A 17,429-nucleotide genomic window follows, 5' to 3' on the forward strand; every position below is an offset into this window, starting at 1 on the left:
CGTTTTCCAGCGACTTTATACTCCCTAGAACATCGAGGCGCCAATGGATACATCAAACTAAAACTGGTATTAGAAATCAAGGGGAATGCGTTTTCTATTGAAAGAAAGTTCTTCACTTTTCGTTCGCGTTTCAACAGAGGCCAAATCCCCGACTCGCCGGTCGTCGTGTTAGTTTCGGCTGTAGGAAATATGGCACTGGTAGCAATTGGCAATTGGTAATTGACAACTGACAATCTCCTCGGAGAAACCCTTCAGTCATTGCAAGTTATTATTGGTCGGCTCGCAAACACTCGCTCGGGAAGCCGCGTCTCAAACAGGCGAATTATTAAGCACACATCGGCGAATCTGACACGCGAGCTCCGGCTTCTGTCTATCCCTTCCGATTTCACGACATTTGAAATTTAACACGACTTACTCGGATGCCGAAATGACTGCCGAGAGGACCTTTGAACAGGAAACGCCGGCTGCCGACAGAGCCTCCATAAAACCACGTGGATTGGGGTCGGCTCCCGGGACGTCGCGTCTCACGACCCTGGCATTCAGGCGTTCAGATGATTAGCCGAAGTTATTAGGATCTTTCATGCTTATTTTGAGTCGAGGTTGAGTCAGTTCTGAACAGCCCTCTCCTCAAAACTCACACTGACATCCTTAACTGTTTCCACACTCGAACACTACTCTATGAGGAAGGTAGCTGGAAATACTCTTGCCCACTCGGATCTTACGGTCAACGTTGCCGTGTGGTCAAGACTAACTTTAAGAGTATCGTCCATCGTCGGGAACGTGCACGTAGAATCCAGACTGCCATTGGAAGAGGCCATTTGAACCTTTCCCATCTCGGGTGCAGTCTAGGTGCGGCGGCGTGGGCAAAAAGTCAGACGATGCTTATTGTATTCAACCTAGACCGAACCGCTATAACGAGATAACTTAACTTAGAATTCCAGCCCTGAAAAGGGGGCTCTTACAATTCAGCGCAGACCTCTAAAAAAAACCGGCGGAAACTCTCTAGCAACTGTGGAAGCGCATGACAGGTGAGACTAGGAGCGGAGAAACGGGTGAAGAAGCCCGGTTTATGTTGGGTCAAAACGACGCCATCACACGGTTCTTAAGCACTGAACCACGGTCCGTTCGCCTTTACATACTCCTCCCAAGTTGTCAGCTTATCCGCCGGATCCAACTGCGAGTGAAGCCATTCTAGCTCTGCACGACCAGTAGGCCCGTAATAACCCGTATCTGTCAGGAACGGGTTCGGTCGAATGACGTTATCCTCCATAAAGCTGCCCGACGACACGGGAAGCTCTTCGGGGGTGGCATGTCTCACTTTCTTTCCAGTGATACGAGACCAAGTATCTGCAACTTCCTTGGAACTGTAGAAAGCGGTTGCTCCAATGAGTTGCTTCCCATTATACTTAGCGGGATCGCCAATGGCAGGTGCCAGGTATTTGCCTGTATCAGTCACATCAATATATGGCATCTCCAGTTCATCGGGCCACGCATATGGAAGTACAACGGTTCCATCGGGATTCTATATAGAAGTTTAGCAAGCTGGTTCCGTTTTCTGATCGTCGAGAAGCTGGACAGAATGCTGTCACATACCGTGGTGGGTGGAGGAAACAGAGGGTGCTTCGAGTTTTGCATGTACCAGCCGGGCAAGTAGAACACACTGCTTGGGAATCCCAGCGTACGAATATAGTCCTCAACCCTCGATTTGCTGTCGAAGTGGACAAAATTTGTTACCCTTCCCCCTGTGACTCTGGTTATATTGGGAAGCGAGGACCAAATGATCAACGAGACACCGGCTGCCAATGCTGCGTCTGCCACAGCTTTGCCTTGAGCTTCTTCAGCTTCATGGCTTCCCGTGTCCCAATCTGGTATTGGTCGTTAGCGGCATGGCCAAAAAGTAGCTCACACAACGATTTACACACAGTTGGTTACTGCAAAGACGGCATACGCGCCTTCAAGCGCAGGGGCCAGTGTCTTGGGATCGCTAAGGTCTGCCTAAGCAAGGCTGTCAGGGGATTTCAACTATTATTATATCCAAAACACGCAAGCTCGCACATACTCGCACAATTTCGACCCCTTTCTCACTCAAGTCCTTAGCAGCCTGCTTTGAAGGATCACGGGTGATCCCGCGGACTCGAAAGGTCTTTGAGAATTCCGGGTGATGGATCAGATAGTTGATCAAAGAGCCGCCCTGCTGTCCGGTAGCTCCGAAGACGACAAAGAGTTTCGACATTTTGCACGATTTTATAAAAAGCCGGAAGCTTGGTAGAACCCGCAGAATTGGACGATGCTATCATTTAACGGTATACCATACAGGACCGTGCTACCGGCTTAAATTTAACGCCATTTCGGTGAGCAGCTCTTGCATTCAGACCAGGAAGGCTTGATTGATAATCAGATGCGGAATCCCGCCAACATTACAAATTCTGCCCGAAATCGTCAATGATGAAATTCAAATAACAAGTGATTGGTGAGACACACCAGCTAATCTACATTCTGACATGTACCGACCGTCTGGACAGTTTACGACCGGAAGGATCGACACTCCTAAGCGGGATCTAGTCCGATATTGAGGAAGTAAGGATAAGATTGTCTCACGACTTTGAGGTGTGCGTACGGAGTAGAGAGTAAGGCTTGGCACACAGGAATATCAGGAGATGATAAGGGAACCGGGGCGGAGAGGAGAAAACACAATCGGGACCATACTCCGTACGCGTCTGGGGGAGCGCAATGTTCCCCGAACCGTTTTTGGCTGGTAGGGGCTGGTTCGTGGGCTTTCAGTTGAGAGGGAATCTTGCATCAATGTGATAGCGTAAGCCATGTCACGCCTCCATCGGCTTCTCTTGCGTGATTCCGCAGAGGATTGTGGATATCCGAGATCAGCAGATTTTACTCCAAGTGTCGACGCACAATTCTCCACAGCGAGCGCTCTCTTATCTTTGATAGACAACTGAGCCGTATTTATCGTATGTATAGAGTTTACCGTATTTGGAGGCTTTACGCGAGTGAGGAATTCCTAAGTCGACCAACGGTAGACTCGTAAGTCATGACGGCTCCAGGCTTCACACTCCAAGCCCTGATCTCTCTCCAGCCCCATTATACATTGTCGGGTGAAAGCGTTCATGGACCCGACCGATTCGGATCGGGAGCCGCCTCGCTCCAAACAGGGCCTCCCGGGGGAATGTATTCTTGCTGGCCCTGGTTAACCTTCCACAGAGGGACAAGGATCTGTAGCTCTCATTAGAAAGTCACCCTCAAATAATTACCCAATAGGCTTCTTATAATGGAAATTAATAAAACTTACCCCGGCGGTATCATCGGGGTCATACGCGCCGGGAAGCGACACGCCCTCAGGCAGTTGACTCGATCCTCCCTCCGTGACCCGAATATGTGTGCAGCTAGGATAGAACTGAGCCGCCATCCGCTTATCCACAACGTGGAGTCCGAGGATCTCGTGACGGAGAAGATACTCTCCCGGCGCCAAGGTCGGCGGTATGACAATGTTCCATTTGGCCCCTTGTTCGCGAAGAAGATCAGACGCCCAGGGTGGTTGGGCGCTCGGGTTGTAACCCAACTGCGAGATCTTCACCCAAACATTGCCCTTGTCGCCTTTGAAGGACTTGCAGTCGTCATTGGTGCAATGCGCAAGATAACTATCAGATTCTGTCAGCAAGTGAGAGACATCCTGAGATCTGGGCTTAGTTTGATAGGATCCTTACTTCATTACTGGCCCACTATGCGAGCTTCCCCATTGATCCCACTTCATCGTGCTACTCCATTTTACGTCAGCGTATCCGAATTCAAAGCCCATATACCAACATGGAAATGCAAACACTTTATCGCCTGCCTTGAGCTCGATTGTTCCTTCAGCCGGAATGTTGCCTCCAGCACCGCATCTAATAACCAACTTATGTTAGTTCTAACCACAACCGTCCCTCACGGGTAACATTGGTAGGGACCCGGTCTCACGTTATGTCCGCAGTTGTGAAGTTCGGCACGGATCCATTATCCTTGAGCTTCCTGGCATATCGGACTGGCGGCGGAGAGAGGAAGTCATCTTGGTCAACTTGCCATGCGAGGTAGTCTTGCCCGTTTACCTGGATGCTCTTCAAGTAGCCATGGCATACCACTGGGGTAACGAACCCGAGGAGCAGACTTGTCGCTACTTGAGATACCCTAACCATTTTGAGCTGCAATGTTAAATGTCGTGAGATTGGACATCGTCAACCAAAGCAGGCGTTGGCAGTGAGTTCACGCTGTTAATATCGACCTAGATATTTAAACACGCTATCTACATACTAGGAGCCATTCAAGCGAGGATTCGAATTCCCGGTTATATCCCAACGGCGTGCGGCGGCCATGAGTTATCCCACATTGGCGCTATTTATCACACTCAGCTGATTGGCTAATATGGGAATGTTTCCTCCGAGAAAGCCGGAGCATAGACATCCGTCCGTCCCTGGCTCTTTCTGGATATACTTAGATGCTTGTGTCAAGAGATCGCAGCCAAGAGCGTGCCCAGTCTGTTTATTGACGAGAATCTCCGGACATTGATGTTGATATCCCGGGCTTGTTAGAAAACCAGAATTCTCGTTTGTCGCGCTCGCCTAGATTTTGACCCATCCATTGAGTGAGATGTTCCATCCAGAGTGCCGGCGCCAAATCCCGCAGTTGAGAAGCTGGGATGAGTTTTGAAGTTACAAAGAAAACCGATCCCAACCTGGTTGTGCGATCTTCCAACCGAAGAATCCCACGCCCCATCCATTTAAAGCAGTCATGAAAAAAAAAGTCGCCCCTGAAACAAACTATGGTAATTAAGAAAACCGCCAATATTATGTGTGGCTTTGCTGACTGCCTGGATGTCATCACATCCCCTCCAACCACAACCACACCAGTTATCTGGAAACAACATCCATTACTCGATTCCCCATCTGACACGGTTCAAATGCCGTTGTCAAATAAATGAATATCCAACCCGACTGACTATGATTGGGCTTAGCAAGTTGGGGTTGCGGGGAGCACGGTAATCCTTGTGCCAATTCATGGAGGGCGACAATCAAGGACGCATGTCCACCCTCCGCCTTGGCGGTAGTCACTTGAGGTCTTTCTCACTGTTGACGGGGATATAATCTCTACCTGTTATCCATCTGAACCTTGGAGATTGTTTCCTATCCCTAACAGCTGCCATCTCTCTCTACATAGACAAGTTTAGTATTCGAATGCGCGCCGCAAACAGCCAAGGTCAAAATGAAGCTCTCTCTTGTCACAACCCTTGGTTGCATTAGTGCAGCTGCCGGCCATACGATCTTCCAGGCAAGCAGAACTGCCCTCAGGCTCAATTGAATCATATGCACGTCTAACTGAGCTTCTTCCAGAAACTGTCGGTCAACGGCAAGGACTATGGCCAACTTGTCGGCCTCCGTGCGCCGAACCAAGATTATCCCACGCAGGACGTCAACAATGCTGATATGACCTGCGGCAAGGTCGCCTTGACATCCAATGAGGTCATCTCCGTCGCGCCAGGTGACAAGGTTGGAGCATGGTGGGGACACGTGCTTGGAGGCGAACAAATCCCCAATGATCCAGACCACCCTATCGCGAGGTCGCACCACGGCCCGATCACAGCATGGCTTGCCAAGGTTGACAACGCCGCTACGGCTCAGATCGGAACCAATCTGAAATTCTTCAAGGTGGCTGAGGACAATTTCGATGTAGCTACTAATACGTGGGGCGTCGACAACATGATCAAGAACGGTGGATGGAGCTACTTCAACATGCCGACGTGCATTGCGCCCGGCGACTACATCCTCCGAGTCGAGCTCATCGCGCTTCATGGAGCATATTCCCCCAGGGGAGCCCAGTTCTACATCTCCTGCGCCAATATTCGGGTCTCTGGAGACGGTACCTTCTCGCCAACCGAGACATTCAGCTTCCCGGGAGCTTATCAGCAGAACGACCCTTCAATTCTTGCCAACATCTGGGGCCCCACTCCTAATGTTGCCGATAACAGCGGCAAGCCGTACCAGGCACCCGGAATGCGCCCAATTACTTGCTAGTTTATGCCTGGAAGTTATGCGCGGATTTGCGTGGGAATGGTTCAATCATTATTGTTCAACAGGCATCGCAATACCAAATACCAAACATCGCATTTCAAAGATTTTGATGACATTCGGTGGAGGAATGTAACCCTTCAAAGATTATACATAACCATTTGATCACTCTTATGATCTCATACGATCCCTCATTCGTTTCTGCATAGTTCATACCAACAGAGACTCCCTGCCACGTATCCCAGCTGCAGCCTTCCGAGATGATGACTGGCACTTTCCCTTTGACGTTTGGGTGACACGTTGCCTCCAAACACAGAGTCAGCATCTGGACTTCTTTCGGAAGTGTTTGTGAAACTGATGACGCGGGAAGTGACTGTCTTGTTGAGGACGGGTCACCGGTGACTCAGGGATATTCTAGAATCCTGGAAACCTGCAAGCATTGACACGTTCTGCGTTATGGGAGGGAGTTCAAAGTTCCAGGCAACCACGCCCCCTTGCCGAAATGGACTAGCCTGAGGGGCTGTACTCCTTGGAAATGTATAAAGTAATTTTTGACTTTGCTCATTTTCTTTGACGGTCGACGGTCTTAGTCTCCCAGCCGCACCGAGGCGCCCGCATTGGCAGGAATTCAAAGGATCAATCGAACCAGATCTGTGACATTCTCGCAAGTCCCAAATCAAGTCAAACCAAGTGACTCAGTACAACGATAATTTCATTCGCCTCACCACTTCAAACTTGGAACGAAGTTTCATGGACGTGGAACGCAGCATGGATTTCATTGCGGTAAATCAAAGTACCATATGCAAGCTTGCTGTTACCAAGCATGCTAGCAATAAAATAAAATCCGGCTCAAAAGACCCGTTCGAGCCTTCAGCGAATACTCTCAATTGAACACTCTCAAACATTGTTAATGAAGAAGCCTCAATACAGGAATAAATGGGACTACAATTGTAAGCGAATTGTCCCCACACTTTTTGCGAGGAGTGGGGTATGTGTATCTGATTGGTCCATCATTCCAACTTTCTTCTCTCCGTTGGTACGTACCCACTCCCTCCCCCAATCCAATCCGAATCTGGAATGTCGGCCCTGGATGACAGGGACGGGCAGGGACATGTCACATCAGCCCTGGGCTGAACCAGGCGAGTGAAGAGCATTCTCAGGCGTCAATCATTGGAGGGCCATAGATAAAGGGACACCGATCTCTGAGTTCGCCTCGAAACATTCTGTCTGATTCTGATCCCTCAAACGGCAAGCAGCCAGTCGAGCCATTAACCTTCACTGGTTCCCCATCACATTCGTTCGCTCCTCTGTTCTTGCCCCTACAGTCAGCCAGAATCCCATGTCATCGAATACTCCCAGTCTCAATTATTGAACGATCAATTCGACGCTCTGTCACTATGGCGTCCTCGAAGACTCTACCGACTCGGAAGAAGAACGAGGTCTTCGACCTCCTAATCCTCACTGATGCGACCTCCTCCATGAGCACCTTCCTCAACGCCCTCACCAGCTCCTTACCTGAAATCATCCGCATCTCCGCCCTGACCGACTGCTTCGCGCGTATTGGTGTCGTCGCCTACCGCGACTACTGCGACGGCAAACTTCTCCTCGAGTGGTCAGGATGGTGCTACCCGTCTCCAACGGCCCAGCTCCCTGCTAACTGCGGATCTGAGCCATCTGACGCGTCGAATAAGAACCCATCCGCAAAGCGGGCGACACAGGCGCAGCTGCTAGAATTCGTCAAGTCCTTACGACCATACGGAGGAGGCGATTATCCCGAAGCGACGAAGACCGGCCTGGCTATGGCCCACGAAGTGATGCGAGCCGAGGCGACGACCATCATGATGCTCTACACCGATGCACCTCCCCACTTCGAAAAGACCGGGGGTATGGAACGGCAAGGGGAAATCAAGGCCCTCACCAAAGAATCTTACGGTGGCTTCGGGAAACAGTTCGCTGATTGGGTCACTGCTGCAAAGACTCTCACCGGCGAAGGCGGAGGAAAGAAGGCGCATGTGTATTCCATTTTGGCCGGCTCTACGAACGCCATTGTCGGCCCCTACACCTACCTATCCACTGTGACCCATGGGTTGTCCTTCGGCCTCTCTGTGCATTCAAAGACTTTGATCTCGGAGCTCACTATCGGAATTCTATTGGCTTGGATGGGCGTCGACACATCTGGGGTGACCTCGAAGTACAAAGTGTCGGTAAAAACCTTTACGCAGCCACATACTCTGACGAAACTGCAAAAGGAAAAGGAGCTTGAAGGCCGTGTCCTGTTCCACTCCTTCGACACCTCTTTGAAAATGGCCAAGGGATTCGAGATCGAAGCAGAGGACCTTGAGCTTGCAAATCTCTCACGTGTTGTCCCAAGTCGGGCGAGCAGGATTGTCGATTTTTCGAAACGATACAACAGCGACACCGCCTACAAGGACTTCGTTGCCACTCAGCTGCGCGACATCATCACCGAAAACGTCACGGCCATGACGGTAAACCCAATCTTTGGCACCCTCTGGAGAGCAGTGTGCAATGACCGAAAGAACCCTGCCAGGGATGGCCTGATTCAATTGTTCGGTGCGCAGGTCGATAAGCTTACAACGGTCAATGACGCAAAAGCGAAGATGAAGGCCTGGCTTGAGGAATCATACAATTTTGCCGAGGAGATCGAAAACATGATCGCTGAGGTTCCTGAGCAGGACAAGTTCCCTTGTGTGTATCTCGACCCCACCCAGGACTTCACAGTCAAAGATGGCCCCGATTCCGGCGACGACAACAAGCCTCTCAACAAATTCACGCGAAACGAGCTCTTGGAAATTGGCCGCTCTTGCGACTACCGTATCCTTCGCCGACTCGGCAAGGTCTTAACCCGGCTGTCTCACGTCGAGAAGTCCGAGGATCTGCCTCTTCATATCCGAACCGCCGGTCAGGACCTTGTTCCCAGGATTCCCCTCGCGTTGTCGAAGGAGGAGCACAAACGCGAGTTCTGGAGGGTCCTGCTTCATGTTGTCCTTCCGGGAACTATTCTTGCTCGACGCCCTGCTGCCCTCTTAGCTGCTTTGGCCCTGCGGATGGGCATCCAGACCCTCCGTGATGTGGCAGATGAGGAGCTCATCGGCTACAGGGACTCATGGAACACCCTGGAGATTCCTGAAACTTGGAATATTGGGTGTCTTGGTCTTCTTTTGGATGCCGATAATGACTACGCCCAGAGGATCAAGGAGGGTACTACCAAGGCGAAGGACGAGGTCGGAACCATCTTGACGGCCAAAGACAAGGCCCTGTTCAAGGTACTGGTGGACCACAAGATGCTGGAGCTCAACCTCAACACAACGGTCACTGCACGAGTTGGTTGGAGTCCCCGAAAGGACAAGGCTCCTCTCGGACCAGTCACCATCTGCCGCAAGTGTCAATTCCCCCGGTCCGTCACAATCATGGGCCCCAAGAACATCTGTGGAATGTGCTCCTGCGGGACCTTCTGCAAGTGTAAAGTGTGCCAGAAGGCCGACGATCACGACTTCCGCCTGTCCAACTTGGTGAGCCAGGATGACTCTGAGAACACGAAGGTCACTTGGGTCGAGTGTGTGATGCGGGAATGCCGCGCGCAGTACGTGGTGTACAATCCCCAGGCGCTCAACGTGCGGGCCAAATGTTTCTACTGCCGCCATCCGAATGACTACAAGTGTGGCGACGCTCCAGTCGTGGACTGCACAAAGTGCCTCAACAGGATGGTCTATCCGGAGGAGTATCGTCCAAAGGACTTTGATGCTTCCGTGTGGCAATGCCCCCACTGCGTCGGTGGCATGAGTACCGTCGTTGACGCTGATACCACGGCCCAGGCACTGATGGAGGAAAATGGATCGGACTGGCTCCTCACCAACCGAGACAGGGCTCTCTGGGACCCTCTCAGAGTTAGGACTGTGTTTTACACGGCGACTCATTGCGACCTTGAAAACCTCGCACAAAAGGTCGAAATTCTTCCCAACTCGAGCGTGGAGCTGAAACTGCGCGGCAAGCTCGTTCAGAACATGGATGAGGTCAAGGACTCCCTTCGCAAATGGGTCTTGTCGAGGCGAACTGAAGCCACCCAGTGCTCTCTATGTTTCGCAACGGTGGCCAAGTCAGCCATCCACCCCGCCTGCGGCCGAAAGGGGTGCCACCAACTCGTCTGCATAGATTGCCGCAAGGGCTGGTACGGTCTCAACGCCCCAGGGAGGATCCTCAACATCGCTGCGCTCTCGTGTCCCTTCTGTCGGCGTATCCCTGCCCCAAGCATTGTCACCAGCTTCGGCCTCACACGGCTGGGACACGCGCAAGAAGCAATCAAAAATTCCGGGGAGTGGATCTACGGATGGTGCCGTTCATGTGGCTTTGCAAAGCAGTACATTGAGCGTGTGTGTGCCCAGGCGGCCCCAGCAGAGCTGCAAAATTGGTTCTGCGCGGACTGCCAGGCACTACAGGAAGCGGCCACCCAAAGGCTCCTCAATGTGGAACGTCCACCAACGGTTTGTCCCTCTTGCGGCGTCATGACTGAGAAGATGTTTGGATGCGACCACATCACCTGCCCGTGCGGCGCTCATTGGTGCTATGCTTGTGGGGTCGAGGCAACGGAGGAAACCATCTACGACCACATCAATAAGGAACATGAGACCTTGTGGTACGAGGACGAAGATTTGTATTAATGGGAGTTTTCTTTTGTGAGGGAGTGAGGGGATCCCGGAGAAAACGGAAATGGAGTCCATTGGTCAGTTCGAGCTAGGCCTAGAAAATACGAAACGTAATTTGTCTGTGATACCCCTTTCATCACCTTGAAGTCCCCAAAACTACCTGAAAAGTAGTCGATGATAGTGAGCGTCCAAGAGTGCCAGCAGCGGAAATTGTGACCTTGGGCAGTCGTAAAGTGGCATACTCGGATCCATCGAGAAGGGGAGCCGTTTCCCTGAGCTTGTTCATCATCAACTCTAGAGCTTCCCCCTCAGGTAAGTCACTCGGAGCCGCGATCAAACTCAACTGGGATGACCTAGTGACATCAGAGTGAATTATGAGGCAGAAGGCATCTGAACTCGGGATATGTCTGAAAACGAGGACTGCGGAAAATCCGGCCTCGTCCTGTGGCTTTCGTGATAGAGGAACCAACAGGGTCATGGTCTCTGCGGGGCTAAACGTCCAAGAGTCGCGAGGGCTGGCAGCAACGAATTCAAGATTGTTTATGTATCCGTCTAGGCCTCGTATATGATATTTCAATGGCCTGTAGTCGAGCTGGTACTTCTGATCTCTCTTGGCGAGAAAAACGGAGCGACTGGAATGTAGTATGGCGGCCGGGTTCTGAAGCGGAACCGTGACGGGAGAAGCGCGCAGCCGACTGAAGATCGAAGGGTTGGCTGGGTCACACCGGACTTGAATACCGACAAAAGATGATACATCTCCAGCATGGGTGCACGAAAGGATAACCACTTGCTCGCCCGGAAACCCGGAACGCTCGATGATGGGGACCGATATGTTCAATCCCTTATTAGTGAGAGAAAACGGCTCCCCGCCAGCCAAATTGGGCTCGATGGACGCTCCATCCTTGAAGTATGAAGGAGACGTCGCGAAAATTCCGATGGTTTCAACCGACTCTGGTTTATCCGCGGCGTCCCAGGCAAATATCGAATGATCGTCGGACTCCTTGATGATTTCCTCCTGCAGCCTGACAAAGGCACGCTCTCCCTCTCCGTACAGCATAGGCATGTGCACATCAAAGATGCCAAGGAGACAATAAGCCATGTCTTCCATCTGTGTCGTGACTCTGCCCGCTGCCCAAGCCATCCTCTGTGAGATACTGGCAAAGGGCCACTCGCCGGTCAGGACAACCTCCTCGGCAATGTTTGTCCGAAGAGATATCCGAGATGCGAGGTCGGCTTTGCTTCCGATCCAGGCCCAATTTTGGTCGAAAAACTCTACTTGACTTGGCGCCAAAAGCTCTTGAAGTGTCCAGCCCCGAGTAAACCATCGAGCTTGCTCAAAGTCGTCACCCACGGTACGCACCGACGAGTCGTCCTTCGTCGGCAAAGCAACGTCCTCTAAGAGTGCAAAGCAAATGACAGATTCACGATACCAGCGGAACATGGAGTTGATTGCTTCTGACAGTTCCGAGCTGCTGGTTTTGTCGATGCAGCACGTGTCTACCCAAACGTATTGGACTGGGCTTTTCAGAAGATTGGACTTGGCGATGATGGCGTCTCGAAATCCTACGATTTTTAGCCATCCCCGTTTTGTGCCTAGATCAGGGTGGGGGAGGGTCACGTCCTGGAAGGTGACCTCGCCTTCGCCCCAAGTATGAGAGAGAATTGCGTAGGGAGGAGTATTTCCGTAGAGAAAGGACTCTAGCCTCATAGTCCTGATGTTGAGGAGCCTCATCGCGCCGACTATGATTTATACGGAACTGGCGGAGTGTAGAAAGGGAATTGCAGAGATTTTCCAGGATTGATGGTGCTGTCCAGAAACGGTTATCCTCTTCTATTTGTACATGCAGCATGATTCAAGGACTCGATGAATTATTAGACCGAGCTGACGGACTGTCTCATTAGAGTTTAGCGCATGCACGAAACAGCAAAGACAGTGGACAAAGAAACGCTTAGGAGTCCGTAGTATTATCGACATCTCCTATCAAGGTGTCCGATTTCCATTGCTCAAGCGGCAGCCCACCCACACCCTTACCCGGCCATTGAACATTTTTCTGACGAATAGAAGCTATCTGCGAACCTATGGCTGTCTTATTAGAAGCCCCGGTGGAAAGGTGCTCCGCCCATGCCCAATCTCCGTCTTCGCAACATAGGAGCTCCGCCAGACTCCTCTTCCTCACATATCTCCAGTGCACCACATTCTGGCTCGCAGGCCGTTCCGGACTCGGGCACAGATCCGTGCTCAAAATACTCCCTGACGAAAGCCTCTGTGCAGTTGCTTCGCGCTGTGACAAGTGCACAATGACCGACAGACTCCTGGATTAAGACGGAAGAGTCGGGATGTCCAGCAGCCATGGCGAACGCGTTGCGAAGTGGCGTTACCGGGTCAAGACGGCCTGAGAGGAATAGGAGGGGCGCTGCCGGCTTGCCCTCAACAACGGCCGAGTCAGGTTCCGGGGTTTTGAACGGGCCGGAGTACCGGTATTTGGGACGGATATCCCAGCCCGAGCATAGAAATGAGGCTTCGGCCCACGGGGAGGCAAGAACCTCGGATTGGTTCCGAAGTTGGGAGACGTAGTCGTCCCAGTAGTCAACACCCAACTTTGTTTTATCCTCCCCGTCGGAGCATGAAATGATTGCGAGGGCATCAAGAGGACTTGGTGGGGGGTTGTTGCTCGGGCAGAGGTTGTCAAGCTTCGGATATATTGACTCCCAGGCAGAGCCGAAGGCGTCGTAGTTCCCATTCAGTAGTATGTACAAGCCCTGATAGACGACTGGGAAAAACATCTTGGGTTGATAAAGAGCGGTGCGAAGGACAGCATAGACATCAACGTCTCTGAGAAGAACGGGGCCGGAGGGCGCGTTGAAGGATATCGGCGAATCTCGAAGGTTGGCGATTACGTCGCCGACCCTCTTCTTGATATCCTCCCAGCTGGTATCAGTATTCTCCAATAAGGGACATTGAGTTCCGATTTCAAAGCAGAGTTTATAAAAATAGTCGATGATCTCGTCTGCGTCTTGCAAATTGGTCAACCACGTCTGTTCAAAAAAGTTAGTGCCTTGGTAGTCTCCATGGAATAGTAACAGCCGCAAGCGAGAACTTCAACACGTACCCCGGCGGTATAGTCATTAGCATCAGCGACTCCATCTAGGACCATCCTTCCAACACGCCCAGGGAACATTGAGGCGAAAGTATTTCCGAGAATAGTGCCGTAAGAGAACCCGAGGTATTGAAGCCTTGCTGGCTGCTTTTTGCCAATATTACACTCTGTGACGTTTCTTGGGATCTCTGCTTCGCTTTCCTTCTCGCGCAGTTCTTCGATCTTGTCGATAATCTCTACCATATCCCGGGCCACTGACGCCGTGGAGGCGTACCTTAGGATGCCTCCTTCGCGGTCCAAGGTTGCAGCGCAGCTCTTTGCGTAGGCGCTGTTCAGCGCCATCCTCCACTTGGTTCGGGCATCCTCTCCCGGCTCCAGGGGCCCAATTCCACTGACCAGGTAAGTGTTCGCAGCCGCGGTAAGGGGATCAGGATAACAATTGGCATGGGGAGTGGTGAAGTTGACGCCGCGCGGGTCGAAACCGATAATTTCGTAGTGTTTATTCCCGTCTAGGATGGACTGTGCCTGCTTGCCCCATTCAAGAGCAAGAGTGACGCCGCTACCACCAGGTCCTCCCGGATTGAGCAGCACGCTTCCTCCAAAGCTGGTATCATTATCGGGTACAGTGGCGGGAAGTTTGATGATGGCAATGTCGACCTTGTGAGGGTTTTCTAAATCCAACCAGTCCAAACGGACGGAAAGGCGGGCGCATTTGAAATCGTTGTAGCAGTCGTGGTATTCGAGGTTTGAAGACGGCTCAATCGTCTCCCACACAAAGCCACGCGTAGATGTTGGTGCGAGTAAGAGCGCGAAGGCCGAGGTAAGGGACCTCCAGAAGTAGCGGGGCATGTTGAGTTCGTCTCCAGTCAAAGAATCCAAATTATCCTCAAGTGTTTGATTTCAAGAAAACCACAATTCTGGGTTGGGTGATGCCTTAATATATTATTGTTTCTTCTCCAGAGATAATATTTCCAGATCTCCATCTGGGCGTATGACATCCACCCCCACATCCGCCGTTGCTCGCGCCCTTCCTGCATGATGGACGTAGGAATACAGAGAGGCTTACAATCCGACAAATTAACCTGCCTCAATCCGAATTAATTTCCGATGCGCCGTTGTGCAGGTGAGGCAGATTTGGTTGCTCTGCCGGCAGTGGCAGTGGCGGAGTAAAGTCTGACCCGAGGCAATGAAACCCTGTGCCGCGATATTCTAGGGGAATTTGCCAAAGGATTCACCTTTTGGATGCTTCTTATTGCGCTTTCGGGGGCACGCGGCCGCGTGGAGCGCTCGTATATTCGTAGCTATTACGTGGTTGGAGGATCGTGAGCCACATTCTGAGGCCCACCTTAGGAACTATACCCGCATCACCTCTCAATGGTAGACCTACGCTAGCCGCCTGTTTAAAATCGGAACACTGCGAATGCTGATGCGCTCTTCATTGGCATAGATTACGTGGCCGCGGAATATGGAGTAGCTCTCCTTGCGCGTCTAGGTCTGAGCGAAATACCGCCCGTCTTGGGTTGGTTATGAATATTTTGGGTTCCTGGAAGCTGTGGAGAGCCCAGGTACCATCATCGCCATGGCCGTCATCAGTAGTAATAAGACCAGCATTTATGGTATGGATACTGGTGAGATGGTGTCAAAAGTGCCATCGGTGGAGCCGGGCACTGAGAGGAGTCTTCCCCAAGGTGTAGCAGTGGGCTTGGCGTGTGTGACGGGACGGAAAAGGGAATTTCCGGGCTTGGGAGAAGGGGGCTTCTTTCTCTTTCCATGCTTCTTTTCTTTTCTTTCAAGTTTTTGACGTTGTAGTAATTAACATCAGGCTATCATGTTTAGAGGATAGTTCCTCTGTGTTTCTTAACTTAGTTTTACGGCTCTTTTCAGCACAGGTCTTTGTCGCCAGGTTTGCTTCTGGGAAATCGAATCCATTCCTCGGGTTGCTAATTCAGTGTGTACCCCCTGTCGAGGATAGTAACGCGGGATTCTCCTTTCCATCCCACCTCACTATTCGCTCGTCTCTATTTGCTCCAGGAAACCCATCAAATCAGACCATGTTTCCGGCTTAAAATCACAGCTCATCCAGAGATCCCCATTCTTATCCCTGCCCATAATGATGCAAATAGTCATGGAGAGAGGTCCCTTTGGCTCGATACTCTGGGAATGGTAATATACGGGTTTTCCCGGGGTGGGGCCATTTCCAGCTTTGACAACTGCAGAGCTGAAATCAGTCCTATCTAGCAACTTCCCTTTAGACCAGTTAGACATGACAGTGAACTGCATGGTGCTATCTCCAAACATGGGCTGGTTTCCGTCAATTTTCATTCGTTCGTACGCGAGGGACGCCATGGCCTTCATCTGACCCTCTGTCGTCTGCGCTGCGACTGCCTTACGACACTCGAGAGCCAGCTCGCCCAGGGACATGTCTTGTGCGTTGTTGACTGCGCAATAGACAAACACACCACAAGGTGCGTTCTGCACATAGGCCGTGTCAGACCGGAAAGCCGACGCACGTTCTCGAGGATCAACGGCCATAAGAATCCCGATGGTGCGCGTGGAGCCGGCGGGCTGGCTTCGAGCGTACATTTGCTGCATCAGGGCCACTATTACATCGTTTTCGCTAATAAAGGGTTTTTCGGCAGTCTTGGCGTCAACAACCTGGGGGAGCTGACTCCGTGCTTGGGCGATAAGGGCGTCTATCGTTTTGCGCGGGATGCTGACAATGCGTGAGTTGTACGTATACCAATATGACTCGAAGAGAAATCTGATGCCAAATACGGCCAGTCGCCATCCGGTAAGCAACTTAGAGGCTAGACCAGCCTCTTCAAGCGGCGCTTCTTTGGTAACTTCGGGTTTGTAGAGCGCGGCCATGGGGTCGCTGCGCCAGCCGGCGAGCGGAGGGACTTCATCTTTGCGTCCCGCCAGAACTAAGCTCCACGCAGAAACGATGGCTGCCAGCCCGCCCATGTCGCTTGTCGTGTGGCTATGGTTTAAAGAAACCAGAGTTCCGTCTTCGAAGGTGACAACATGAAGAGCATACAGCGGCATGTCTGAGTAGAAGTAGTCGTCAATGCAACGCGGGGATCCGGGCCCGACTCCGATTCCGGCATAATTACGCGCACTCGGGAACGAGGCCGGCTTAGATCCCGCGACAGGGAGCTTGGAAGCTTCCGGATGGTCGGACATGCGCATGGAATGGTGTTCTCGAGTGTAGTATACGGCGGGCCTCTTGGGCGTAAAGGCCCGCGGAATATGGACCTCTGCCTTCCCGTCCGGCTATCCCATTGTCAATAAGTTGTCCTCTCGACTTAGAGAACGATACCACTCCCACTTACCCTCAAACGTAGTCTCCCACCAAGTCGCCTCCAACTATCGATTTCAAACAATTCGACCAACGCGTTATGGAGGATATCCGGGTCCAGCACATCTTCGAATCGGAACGTCCACATTAACGTGTACGATCGGATAACCTTGGTGTCGTCCCAAAAATGACAGGCAAGAATCTCGTCGGTTGGGTCCGTCGGCGGCGGGGACCGCTTCGGCCCGGAGCCCAACAGACGCGATATGAACGAAGCCATCGTAGATTAAACTCCCCGTGTGTCTCTGGCGTCGACAAAGAAAGA

General features: G+C 51.8%; 5 protein-coding genes and 2 pseudogenes across 5 annotated transcripts; 2 read left to right on the top strand and 5 right to left on the bottom strand.

The window, feature by feature from the left end:
- Positions 1-1,102: 1,102 nt before the first annotated feature.
- On the bottom strand, positions 1,103-2,233 carry SAPIO_CDS1236 (uncharacterized protein; the record flags this gene model as incomplete). The annotated part of the gene is made up of 4 exons (XM_016784554.1): positions 1,103-1,522; positions 1,594-1,865; positions 1,923-1,995; positions 2,060-2,233. The coding sequence occupies 4 exons, from the start codon at positions 2,231-2,233 to the stop codon at positions 1,103-1,105; spliced, it is 939 nt and encodes a 312-aa protein (XP_016645670.1).
- Positions 2,234-3,120: 887 nt separating this feature from the next.
- On the bottom strand, positions 3,121-4,184 carry SAPIO_CDS1237 (uncharacterized protein; the record flags this gene model as incomplete). Its single annotated transcript, XM_016784555.1, has 4 exons — positions 3,121-3,228; positions 3,305-3,653; positions 3,720-3,896; positions 3,970-4,184. 4 exons carry the CDS (start codon positions 4,182-4,184, stop codon positions 3,121-3,123), a joined length of 849 nt encoding a protein of 282 aa, XP_016645671.1.
- Positions 4,185-5,042: 858 nt separating this feature from the next.
- Positions 5,043-6,056, top strand: SAPIO_CDS1238 (uncharacterized protein; the record flags this gene model as incomplete). Its single annotated transcript, XM_016784556.1, has 2 exons — positions 5,043-5,101; positions 5,366-6,056. The coding sequence occupies 2 exons, from the start codon at positions 5,043-5,045 to the stop codon at positions 6,054-6,056; spliced, it is 750 nt and encodes a 249-aa protein (XP_016645672.1).
- Positions 6,057-7,447: 1,391 nt separating this feature from the next.
- Positions 7,448-10,726, top strand: SAPIO_CDS1239 (annotated as a pseudogene; the record flags this gene model as incomplete).
- Positions 10,727-10,847: 121 nt separating this feature from the next.
- On the bottom strand, positions 10,848-12,443 carry SAPIO_CDS1240 (annotated as a pseudogene; the record flags this gene model as incomplete).
- Positions 12,444-12,802: 359 nt separating this feature from the next.
- Positions 12,803-14,658, bottom strand: SAPIO_CDS1241 (uncharacterized protein; the record flags this gene model as incomplete). The annotated part of the gene is made up of 2 exons (XM_016784557.1): positions 12,803-13,747; positions 13,822-14,658. 2 exons carry the CDS (start codon positions 14,656-14,658, stop codon positions 12,803-12,805), a joined length of 1,782 nt encoding a protein of 593 aa, XP_016645673.1.
- A 1,155-nt stretch (positions 14,659-15,813) lies between these two features.
- SAPIO_CDS1242 (uncharacterized protein) lies at positions 15,814-17,384 on the bottom strand (the record flags this gene model as incomplete). Its single annotated transcript, XM_016784558.1, has 2 exons — positions 15,814-17,082; positions 17,142-17,384. 2 exons carry the CDS (start codon positions 17,382-17,384, stop codon positions 15,814-15,816), a joined length of 1,512 nt encoding a protein of 503 aa, XP_016645674.1.
- Between the last annotated feature and the right edge of the window lie 45 nt (positions 17,385-17,429).

Source organism: Scedosporium apiospermum (genome assembly GCF_000732125.1).
Source record: "Scedosporium apiospermum strain IHEM 14462 chromosome Unknown SEQ_SAPIO_0055, whole genome shotgun sequence".
NCBI lineage: Eukaryota > Fungi > Ascomycota > Sordariomycetes > Microascales > Microascaceae > Scedosporium > Scedosporium apiospermum.